Here is a 12,986-nt window from a genome sequence, read left to right on the forward strand (position 1 = left end):
ACGAGGTCGTGGTGTGGGGGTCACTCGACTCACCGTGAGATCCAGACCGGCCAGCCATACCCCTCTCCCTGAGCATCAACGATTTCCCCCCCCCCCACCATTCGCGCTGAGAGAGTGCCGAGGGGGGCCCCCGTTTCCCCCCCCCACCCTAAACGTGGTGCCAACGGGACCGCTCGCGCGAAGCACGCCGGAGAGGACTCGCTGACCACACCAGGGCACGGAGTCAGGGCGCAGCGGCGCGAACATTGTGGCTTGCCTGCCATCGCGTCACGAGGACGCGGGTAAGACCTCCCCGGTCTCGTGGACCTGGCCAATCCTCCAGGATTCACGTACATTTGGTCTACGGGCTTGTCTGCCTCCTTGCCTGTGAGGGTGGCTTTCTTCCTTTGCTTTTTGCGTAAATGCTTGTGGTGGCACCGTCGTTCAAGTAGAACTGTGTAAGTGTTGCCGTGTGTACGCGTATAGTCAGTTTTAACTCTGCATTTGCTTTTGTTGCATAATTGTATGGCTGTAAATGTGTGCGCGTGTGTGTGTGTGTGTGTGTGTGTGTGTGTGTGTGTGTGTGTGTGTGTGTGTGTGTGTGTGTGTGTGTGTGTGTGTGTGTGTGAATAAAATGCTTGCTTGTTGAACTGTTCCCGCTCTGCTTCGTCTCCTTCCTTTTTATTGACTCTCCATCCTGCATCGCGTAAGAGATTCCTAGTGGGTTTAAAACGCCCGGTAATTAATCGGAACCGTCAAGGCCGACGATAACTCCTCGGTTATCCCTGTAATACAGAACGAACCGCTTAAGCGGTTCGTGTCCGGAGTCGGCCTGTGGCGTGGTACGATCGCCCGGTCGACCACTCGCGCAGGTACTTAGGTAGGTCGAATTTGGCGAGAAACCCGATCCTGCGCGGGTGACCAATTGGCACGATCGTGGTGAGGTTAAACCCCCACCCATGACTGGCTCCGGGCGATAGTTCCCGGAGGGTCACGACTGAATTGTCCGTCCGGTGGGCGACGTGCCGCAGTTCAAGTTACGTGGCCGATCGCACGCCGGCGGGCAGGAATTCGCAAATATATATATATATATATATATATATATATATATATATATATATATATATATATATATATATATATATATATATATATATACACATTATGCATACATACATACATACGTACGTACTCAGGCCCAAAAGTTTACATATATGTATACATATATCATTCATTCATTCATGTTCACATTGGCCTGTTTTCAGTCCACGAGGATGAAGGCCTCTCTCAACTCACATTGGTGGTATTGGCATACTCTGACCTTGCCAAATACAGGTTGGAAAGAGAAATATATTTAATTATACAGCATATATAAACACAAAGCACAACCATGAGAAATTATTAATTATGGGAATAAGCATTGCAAAAAGTGAGCAGTTGCATCAAATTGTTTATAACACAAGAATACTTTTACAATGGTGGCACAAATAAACTGTTTTTCATTTGCAATGTCATGAAAAATGATTCGGATTTTTTCACTCCAAATCCAAAGTCAATGCAGTCACAAGTAGTAGTTTGTATGTGCAGTGTAAACAATATGAGATAAAACTGACAATCCTTAGAAAGCACTTCAACTGTTATATTCCTTTTAGAAAATAAATAGGAGAGAGGAGATAATAGGAAATGAAGATTCAAAATATTCGAAGTTTTATCCCTTTTCAGGATATTGAAGAGCGAAACAACAACAAAGCTTCATTCATCCTTGCATTTACTGGAAGCACAGCATTCTATTCAAAGATTTATTGATGGCATCAAAATTATTTATCCGCAAGGAAAAATGTACTTGCTACCCACCGGTATACATATTTAGGCCCAAGTCATATTTGCTCGACAGCGAGGATACGGCGGCCGTACGCCCTCTGAATTGACAGAAATGTGCGGCGGCCGCAGAGTTTCTGAGGTGGCCTCAGGGTGGCCCTACGCCGTTTGGCTATATTTTACAGGTCGAAGGTCGCCGTGGAATTATAACGCGGAGTTATAACTTTTTTCATTTCTACGTTCGCCGTAGCAATTCGACAAGCCGAAACAAAAAAACTGGTTTAAAAAAATAATAATAATTAACCAATTCGTTACCGTCCGTCTGGCCGCACGTTCGCCTTCGGGCCCCCTGCGGTCGCCTTGCCGGCACCTTGAGGCTACCTTGCGTCTGCCTTGAAAATTATATGGCTGCCGCAGGGCCCCCTTAAGGTCACCGTACGACATCAAATCAAAGACCGTACGGCAACCCCACGTTTTCGGTCTCCACAATTTCTAAGACCTAAGGCCGAAGTCACATTTGCTCTACGGCGAGGATACGGCGGCCGTACGCCCTCTGAATTGACAGAAACGTGCGGCGGCCGCAGAGTTTCTGAGGTGGCCCTATGCCGTATGGCTATATTTCACAGGCCGTAAGGTCGCCGTGGAATTATAACGCGGAGTTATAACTTTTTTCATTTCTACGTTCGCCGTAGCAATTCAACAAGCCGAAAAAAAAACCTGGTAAAAAAACATATATATTTAACCCATTCGTTACCGTCCGTCTGGCCGCACGTTCGCCTTAGGGCCCCCCTGCGGTCGACTTGCGGGCACCTTGCGTCTGCTTTGAAAATTATATGGCTACCGCAGGAATGCCCTAAGGTCACCGTGTGACATCAAATCAAAGACCGTACGGCAACCCCACGTTTTCGGTCTCCACAATTTATAAATACGCCGTGCAGCTCCCTGAAAAATAAAAACATATGTGACTGCTACATTGTGTGACCGTGGAAATACTGCGGCCGCCATATAATTGCTAGTGGCCGTAGATTTTGGAGACCCCACGGCCGCCGTGGCAAATGTGACCTAGGCCTTACACTTCACAGGCACTTGAATACCGAGGTTTGTCCGGAGATTGACCTGCACAGCAATACCTGATGGGAAACACAAGTTGTTGGTTTTTTTCCTTCTCGTTTTACTTTGTGCAGCGATACAGCCAAGAGAGCAATCGTATTTTTCAAATCCTCACTTTCAATATTTTTGTGATATAAGGTACAGGGTGAGTGAAAAGTCCAGAAACAGGACTTACGGACCAGCACCCTATAAAAGTGACATTCTGTTGGGGTTTCCATTTATTTTGTCCTGTATTTCTGTACTTTTGACTGACCATGTATAATCAACATGTACCATGCCCTATGCAGGGCGTTGGTGCTGCCAAAGCAGTTACTGCGCCACAATCCTGGTTGGGTCGTCACTCCGACTCAGGAAGTTAAGCCAGTAAATTGTAATTTGTTCACGGTGCCAGCGATAACTCACCTACTCTTTGCGAAGGACACCGTGGGATATTTATCACCCACCAACTAATGCCGGCAGATGGGACACCAGTTTAACGTCTATCTGAGAGAGGGTGCACTTTGTGATGCAACGCTCAACATTCCAACACTTTATAGTCGGGTCAGGATTCAGACGCAGACCAGAGAGCTCATTAGGTAAGTGCGCTACCTCCGTGTTATCACACCTAATAAGGAGTTCTGTAGAGTAAAATGAGTGGTATAGTTGATGTTTATTCACTCTGGGTTACTGTATCAAAACATGATGGTGACCTTCATTGTATTTTCATGTAGAAATGATTGCATAATAATAAAATAACTGACCGAATAAATTATTATTCACAGATAAATTATTGGTTGAATTCTCATGTATGAATTTGGTTAAAGCATCTATTCCGAGTCTGGGAAATCGGTGGTTCAATTCAGACCCTGGACATGTTATACCGGTTTTTTTAAACATGGTACATGGTGCTTCCTTGCATGACATTCAGCATTAAAAGGATAGAGTAGGACAACATGGTTGGCATCCATGGGTCGAAGGAAATGTCTCACTTATTGCCCCGCTGAGTATGGAGAGAAAAGAGACATCATAAAGGTGGCATTACCAGTCTGGTGTGTGTGTGTGTGTGTGTGTGTGTGTGTGTGTGTGTGTGTGTGTGTGTGTGTGTGTGTGTGTGTGTGTGTGTGTGTGTGTGTGTGTGTGTGTCGTTGGTTATCTCCGTATGTGGGCTTCAGAAGGTGGAACAGAGTCCTCCCAGTTCTTGAAGTATTCACCTCTTGTTTCAGTAAGGAATCACATGATTCATGCACCAAGTTGTGAAGTTTTCTTGTTCTTAAAGTTTTGCTTCGAGGGCTCTTTCCCAACTGCAGTTTATTTGTGGTAATTCTCCTTGGGATGGTTTTAAAGATCTCCATAAGGTTCTTCTGTATCATTTCTATTGCTCCAATTATTATCACTGGTCCAATTTTGGCACTCTTCAGCTTCCAAGATATTTTGACGCGTGTGTCTGCGTGTTGCAACACCTCCCCAACCCTTAGACAAAAAAAATGGTTAAACATCAACCACACAATAATGGTTGGTGTTTAACCATTTAGAAAACAGGGGAAATACAATAAAGATTACCTTATGTTTTCATACCTATAAATATTCACTGCAGCATTATCGATAGTTCAGTTTGCAAACAACGCATCTTATTTTATTTTCAGGTATGCTCTGAAGGAAGGCGGCAAAATTCCTCCTGTATATTAACTTGTTTTATTTGTGTGTTCAATGAAACATGACAGCATACTATCGCGTTTTCACATTTTCTCCGGCCAAACACAAATTACTTTTGCTGACAAATAATGATAACACGTCGGAGAAAGGTAAGATTACTTCAAAATAAAAAGAGGAAAAAAACCTGCAAAAAGTAAATGTCATACAACAGCTGTGTTCATTAATCAGTAGCATAAACAAGGACAGCAAAAAGAAGAAAGTGCACGATGAGCAGCGGACGGTTGGAACTTGCCATTTTGGGATGTCACCTTTTTTAACTGCATGAGGTCCACCGCAGAATATCCTGGCCACCACGCACTATTAACAGATTGGTCCATATGCTGCAAAGGATCCTCAATATTACAAGAATCGTGCATCGCATCCATTGTTCAAAAAGCATCAAAGTAGTGCAGCTGTGCCATTGGTCAGGCTCACACAAAGCCAGGTCGAGGTCGGCTTGAAAACCAGTTTTTGGACACCACCCGTGTGACACATTCCAACTTTTAGCCTTTTACATGTGGATGATTGAGTGCTGGATTCAAATTCACCGCTTCGTGGCCATGAGCTAAATCCGCACCATTAGTTCGGCAAGTGATCTTCACATGTTGGAATAAAGACAAAGGTGACGGGTTGGGAAGCAACAGCTGAATCAGATCAAACATCAGTGCTGGCAAATTGACCGTTGATATCCCTGCCAAAGAAACACAACACTATTTAGATTTACTGTACGTGTTGTCAAAAAGGTGATCGTTTGTGGCTGACAAGATCATTCTTTTTTGAAGAACTGCAAAACATGAAGGAAATTTACAACGTTTGGGTAAATGCATGAAGGCAAGTCCCAATTCATAGATCTGAGGTGCTCCGATAATACCGATAAAATACACACGTATACTTTCATGTGCCAAAACTTTTATTTATTAATTTTTTTTCAACAGAGGGGCAGAAATGATTCTCTTGGAGGTTATGTGCAAGATGGAAAACAAGTACCTGAGCACTTCTTACTTGGTTACAGGTTTCCACACATTCAACTCAAATCCTTCAGAACCTTTTCACGTTAATACCACGAGTTTTTTTATTCTTCTCTTTTTGACAAGAAGCTTATTCTTTTCTTTCATTTAGTACAGATTATCATCTTCAGATGGTTTGTTGTCACCATTTTGTTAAGGTGGGTGGGGTTTCGCAAGAATCTTTGATATATAAATTGACATGTATTTTTACACCAATGGTTTCCTGAACATGAATAGACGGCACTATCTTTGAAACTCCAATGAAAACATCTATATCATAATATGCTTGTTCATCCGCCTGTCCGTGTGTAACATTCCTTTCCACCCATTGGTTAGACAACTGGCCTGATTCCACCCACAAATGTCCCCTGAAAAATCATACGGCAACCATGTTGGCGAGATGCAAAGCTCAAGACATCTTCGGAGCTGTCATGGTCACAATTGCCGTGCCCTCCCTATAAGTTTTCCCTTCAGTTTAAAATGACCAAAGCGACTGTTAAAAGGATCATCAAATATCAAAAGGTTGGCGTCAATAGGCGTCGCTGGCCTTGTGAAGGCCATATTAGGTATAGACCTCACGTTTCATTCTTTAGGCTTCAGGCCTCTGGTGTCAGCCTATGGATCAGTGCAATTGGAATCTATTCAAGCTATATAATTATTACGATGTATTATGTATGCACATAGGCAGTGGGCATGTTTTTGCTTCAAAACTGGTTATTTATTTTGGGGAGCGATCGAGGCAGCTGTTTGTTTGACTATTTTCTCTTAAACAACTCGACCAGGGACCATAAAACCTGTTGTAAAGGTCTTTGAGGAGTTTCGGGAATCTTGCGAGATTGTGAAATAAAACGTCCATCATTATGGTATTTAATTTTAACGATGTGAAAAAGCAAGTCACCGATGCGTTCTTATAAGCTGTGACGTTATACAAAACAATGCAATTCAGATACGATTTTCCCAGATACAGGAGGGCCTTGCCATCCACGGGGGTTACTTTCATGAAAATCCTTCTGAACCACAAATCCACAAACTTAATGGGGAAAATATGGTTAGTAGTTGGGCAGATTTCAGAACCTCTAAATGTGTAAAATATGATAAAAGGTATCAAAAGTGATACATGTATAGTACTCCCCAAACTGATCATCTTTAGATAGCAACCAGTGCTCCCTGGAGGCCAGCAGCACCACCTATTCATAGTGGGCCAAGGCAAATTGATTTTGTCATGTCACTGTATATTCTTAAAATGTTTGTAACTTCGCAACTACACACCATTTTTCCATTTGGATTGTACTGTTGTGATGCTTCGACATCCGTGAATACAACAGCATGAATGTATAACGTATAATAAAAAAGCTGAAGAAAAAAATTCTAGCGGCCCCAGAAAAACACATTTTAATATAAATTAGCATATATTTTGTACATACCCCAGCTATTGTTTTAAAAATACAAACAGCTGTGACATGACAGTGGCACAGGAAAACGATTGTGATGTCAATACGATAAACAGCATTGTTTTAAAATTGTACTCATGGCATGAATGAAAATTTAGGCCCTCACACATTCACCACCACGCGCACAGAGATCGGTACACCTGAGTGCTGCCTTGACACATTTCTACTTCTTCTGGAATCTCATTGCATCCACATGTCAGAAGTTCCTGGCATCACCTTCAGGTATGGTTGGTCACAAGAGCCTGGGTTCAAACCAATCCCCCCTCACCGGGGCTCAGTAGCATCAAGGAAGCAACTACTACCTGACCCCACCAGTGACCGGCTTGGTAGGCTACTCTCTTTGCATGTTGAAGAAGGGCAGTCTGTGGGGGGGGGGGTATGGCGTTGATTGGTCTGGACTTGTTGGTGAGCAGCTCCTTCCATGCCATGTTGACTTGTTCCTCTGGGCTTGTACAATCATACATGAGCATGACATAGCACTCAATTGGGGCATTCATCTCATCAACACCCCTGGTGTATTTGACAGGTAAAGGAATGCTGGGGGTGACTTCTTGAGAGTTAGACCATGTTTCCCAAGCGGTGTACTTTGCCTTGCCATGAAATGCAGAGGTTGTGTCACATCCAGTGAATCTATGGAACATGAGAAGGGCCCTACTTCTTTCGTCGCCCGCATGTAATGTCATGATGTGGGCTGCAATACACCGGAAGGTGTTGCCGGTACCGAAGGCAACCCACAATTCTGAAGCAGCTAGTTCCTCAGCTGCATGCATCTTGATGGGATATGTTGTTGAGGCTGAAAAGAAGAAGCTGCCAGAAAGCACCAGTACATCTGTGTCTACAATGTGCAGCATGATTTTGTCATGACCTTGCCCAGCAGCATGAAGTAAACTCATGGTTGCAGTGGGCAAGGGATGATACATTTTCATGTAGTCGATTGCACAGCAGTCTCCAACTGTTGCCAAACCTTTTTTTTTCCCTCTCTCTCCTCTCTCTCCTCTCTCTCCTCTCTCTCTCTCTTACAGCCTCTGCAATGTGCTCAGCAAGGAAATTGAACAGTTGTGTCTTGTTTTGTTCCACATGAAGAAATTTCTGCCAGTTAGTTGGTAGCACTTCTGTTGGATTGACCCTCCTCCTGATTGCTTTTCCTCATGCAGCTCTGGTTCTCTGCTTTAAACTCTTTTCAAAATACCAGTGAAACACAAGGTCGATCCTCACAACATTCTGAAATTGGCAACATGCAACAAATGGCTGGAATATAGTCACGGCATACTCTTCCAAATGTTTTTGCATGCTTGGTGCTCAAAATATTTACTTTGACAGCACAGTCAACGTCAATGATGCACCGTCAATCATTGGAATCTGGCACGTCTGGCATATTGGTGTGACAAGGATTTATGAGCACACTTCAAGTTTAGATTTTGTTCCACTGTTGAGTTCATCCATATGTGACAACTAATTTTGGGATGTTTGATTTTCATGGGTAAATAAGTCATTGAGATAACCATCTTTTGTTTGAGGCAATATATCGCCTTGAGAAGAGGGAACAGTCGTTCCTGACAGATGATAACTTCGATTTTATTTTCCTGAAAATCATTAATCACAGTCTAATTTTAAGGAAAGTTAAAAAAAATTGCCAATCAGAAAGTGTCGAAAATGCCCCAGTGTTGATTTTCGATTTTGCCAGTGATGTCACACCATGTTCTCACCTTGATCCAAATGGTGGGTTTACGTAGAGAAACATTGCATGTCCAGCTCGGATTCTGACACTGATTCTGCCATCATTAGAAACTCTGTGTCCCAGGTCAAATCCTCTTGGAGGAGTGCATGATGATACATACTTTTTCTCCACTATAAATAGATGGTGCTTCATTTGATTTGTAGTAATTGGTGTTGATAATTGATAATTATTTTCCGGTGCTCTTGTGGTAACTGCCAGGCAATGGTAACAGGTGTTTCATTCACCACTCAAATCGTCCACGTACATGTGCCTGTAGCTCGGTACAGATGCTGCTACAGTTTTGAGCGACGGATGTTTCTTACGCTTAATCGTGGGGATGGCATCCTCTCTAAACTGTGGTGGATAAACGTGCCACCCCTTTCTTTATGTCACCCCTTTTTGTCAAACTGCACCCTTAATTAACATGCTTGTGCATTGTTTTTTTTTTGTGCTATTTATGTTCATGAATAAAAGTTATTCAGAACATAATATAAAGCATTATTTTCCTTTATTAAGAACAAAAAAAAAAAATGTTTATTTTCTTGAGTTATTAAGATCATGAAACTTACCTTTAATAATAATGATGATAAAATAAATCCAATAATGGAACGGTGATGTTAAGGATGATGCTTTAGGATTTGAGGAGTTGTGTCGATGGCACATGATAATTAGGTGAATAAATATGCAAAATAATTCATCAATCTACCACAGTCCACAAACATTGTCTCAATAAATTAATCACAAGAAAACGAATCCACAAAGGGCAAACCCACAAACGACAACAAGGCCCTCATGTACATCATGTTATAATGGGAGGACGTGTTGCCAGGGAAAGTTGTTGGTCACCCTAACTTTTTGGTCACCCTAACTAACTCAATTTCCACTACTGAGCTGGGGTTTATCTTTGGGGTGTGAGATACACATATAAACTGGTATTTTCCTCAGAATTTTATCTGAAAAGTGACCTGAGCATTATACACGATCATAGATTATGCAAGATTATGGTATGATGGAAAATAAAGTGGTTTGTATTATTGTACATATTTTGGATCTATGATAGGCTGAGGATATTTTAAACACCCCTCACACTGCACAAAGGGACATTTGGATAATTCAAAGTCGGTGATTTAGAATGATTATTAAGAGCTTAATCAAAACTCACGTAGGATAAAGATGAATATGCTCATCGTTTTCAACCTCTATCCTGCAACCATGAAAGACAAATGTAAGTGAAGTGTAAAAAAAACTTTTTAAGAAGAAAAATTAGTCATGAATCACATTCTATAAATAACATTCCAATTAAAAATAGGTAAATAATAGAATCAAACTGAAGCAAGTCATTATGTACAGTGTAACGAATGATGAAACGGTGTAATAAAAAACAATTCAACTCTAACTGACTTGGTCATTTTAACAGGCTATAAACCATTGTGAAATATGACTGTTCACAAACACAATGTCTTTAAATCTAACTTACATATTCTCAATTACAAAATAAACATCTAATTCAGCTTGGCTTGTTTGGTATTAAATGAAAATGCAGCAGGAACAACATTAAAAAAATGAAATTGATGTGAAAATGAAGTAATATGTTGAAAAATAAAGTGGTTTGTATTGTTGGACTCGTTTTGTATCCATGACAGGCTGAGAATATTTTAAACACCCCTCAAACGACACAAAAGGGACATTTGGATTTAAACTCGGCGATTTTGATTGTGTTGATGGCCAATGTTAATTAGGTGAATAAATATGCAAAACAGTTTAACCATCTGTGATTATTCGAGCACATTCACAGCAACCCACAAACTTTGCCTTAATAAATTAATTACAACAGAACGAATCCGCAAAGGGGAAACCCACAAATGACAAGGCCCTCCTCTACATCGTGTAATTATGGAAAGATGCATTACCAGGAAAAAAAAATGTTGGTTACCCTAACTTTTACTTAAATACAGTGCCTATAGGAAGTCTTCACCCCATTTAAAAAAAATTCACCTTTTGTTGCCTCATAGCCTGGAATTAAATTAGACTTTTTCCACCTTTATTTACACATCGTAACCCACAACTTCCAAGTTAAAAACAAATTCTACAAATTTTAGAAAATTAATTGAAAATACAAAACTAGAATATCTTGGTTGGATAAGTGTCCACCCCCTTAAAATAGCAGTTGTAAATCAGCTCAGGTGCAACCAATCACCTTCAAAATCACACACCAAGTTAATTGGCCTCCAACTGTGTTAAATTGCAGTGATTCTGATTATTACCTCTGCCACCGAAGGTGAAGGAAGGTTATGTTTTCACCCCTTTCTGTTTTATTGTTTGCTTGTGTGCAGGAAATCTCAAAAAGTTGTGCTCGGATCTGGATGAAATTTTGTGGACAGGTTCAGTGTGTGACAAGGACGAACCGATTCGATTTTGGTGAAGAATGGATCCAGATCTGATAATTCTTTAAGTGATTTTTCACCATTGAGAGATCGATCGAGTTAAATCGATATATATATATATATATATATATATATATATATATATATATATATATATATATATATATATATATGTATATAGCACGATATCTCATGCTATATATTGTGGAGGGAGAAGCGCTTTGGTGTTGGTGGTCTTGTGACAACTGAACGCACCCAGGACTGGCATGCTTCATCGTTGGGAGAGACCGCCATCAGCCTATTACTCCAGACCATGCGCACCCAGTCCTGGACCAGTCCCTCGTGTATCCACCCCTTCTGCTGTGCGTGAATAATGACACTGGCTGGAAACTTGTCTGGGCATCGTCTTCCTCTTAAACACGACATATGCGGGGACCAGGTGTATCAGGTGTTCTTCTTTTAGTTTAAATGGCGTTTTCAGAGTTGCTAGGCTCGATATACGCCACGCACCTAAACTCCGAGCGTCTCCGGATAATTCCAGACATGTCTGAGAATGGCTTTATTTAATATCCTCACAAGGTTAATAAAACGCTGTACAAACTCTGAACCTGAACCGATTTTCAAAACTTAAAATGGTGGAACTGAGCTTAAAAGCAGTTCTGACTGCTAAGAAATAAAAGTGCTGATTTGGAACATAAACAAAATTCAGCATTGATTGTTTTAAAGACTGATTTTTTTTTCTATACCCATTAGGGTGGTCCAAACTGTTACATTAAAAAATGATGTTGGTCAAATTATTTTTCCACATACCTTATTTTTGTCCACGAGGGTTAACTTACACATGTGTGGAATTTGAGCTCGATTTGTGGATATTTAGAGGTCACCCCAAGCATCTCCCTATAATATATATATATATATATATATATATATATATATATATATATATATATATATATATATATATATATATATATATATATATATATATATATATATATATATATATATATGGTTGCCAAATAGTTACACTTGTTGCCTCATGATTACAGGGAACTCTTTGAATCGCACTCAGATGATATTTTGTTGCCCTGAGGCAAGCCACTTAAACATTACTACAGTTTATATATATCTCTAAATAGGTACCTGCAAGGTACCACGTACAGTAGCGATGCTGAATTGAGTAATACCAGGTAATACTGATTATCGGTGGAGTTGGACACTACACTACACTCTACTGTGTAGTGTGTACTGTACACATATTTTTAATATAATATCCTTATACTAATTACAGTTCATTCTGTTTTCTGCTCAGGAGTGATTATGGCATCATCTACGTTGAGATGTGCACCTGAGAACTGGCTCATTGGGAAGCCAAATTCTCAACAGCAAGACTACCTCGTGGTCTGGACGTGCTCTGACTTATCCAATTCCATCACCTGGATGAGAGAAGAACCCTGCCAGCCAGTCACAAGATGGCATGTGAAGCTGTTGTTGCTGTATGGGAGCACGCCAGAATTCCTACTCAATGGATAGATTCATGTGTCAGGAAAGTGTCAAAGGTTTATGAGAAGTATATGGCCGTCAAGAAGCATCGGACTTGACAACAAGACAGTGATAAAATGAAAGAAAAAATATTCAAAGGTATCTGGAAGAATTGTTTGATATTGCTACAAAAGATGCAATGACGGAAATAAAGACCGCAGAAGACCGGGAATTCTTTCAAAAGCAACGCGAAAATGTATTTTCCTGTAGCACGAGTGGGGCTGACCAAAACACATTCGCTAAAGAGAACAGAAAGAGAAAACGAGATGAGAAAGAAAGGACGGCAAATGTGAGATACAAAGAAAGG

General features: G+C 41.0%; 1 protein-coding gene across 4 annotated transcripts in view; it reads right to left on the reverse strand.

Moving 5' to 3' along the window:
• Positions 1-4,559: 4,559 nt before the first annotated feature.
• LOC147030129 (CD166 antigen-like) overlaps positions 4,560-12,986 on the reverse strand; it is a 91,600-nt gene continuing 83,173 nt past the window's right edge. For all 4 annotated transcript variants that reach the window (XM_085873847.1, XM_085873848.1, XM_085873846.1 and 1 more), the window contains exons 16-17: positions 9,916-9,957; positions 4,560-5,269 (exon numbers count right to left, since the gene is read on the reverse strand). In XM_085873847.1, the coding sequence (XP_085729973.1) occupies positions 5,233-5,269; positions 9,916-9,957 (79 nt within the window). In that variant the 3' untranslated portion in view covers positions 4,560-5,232. The remainder of the gene's footprint in view (positions 5,270-9,915; positions 9,958-12,986) is intronic.

The sequence above is a fragment of the Eptatretus burgeri genome, chromosome 3, assembly GCF_056783735.1.
Source record: "Eptatretus burgeri isolate ZD-2024b chromosome 3, Ebu_testis_v1, whole genome shotgun sequence".
NCBI lineage: Eukaryota > Metazoa > Chordata > Myxini > Myxiniformes > Myxinidae > Eptatretus > Eptatretus burgeri.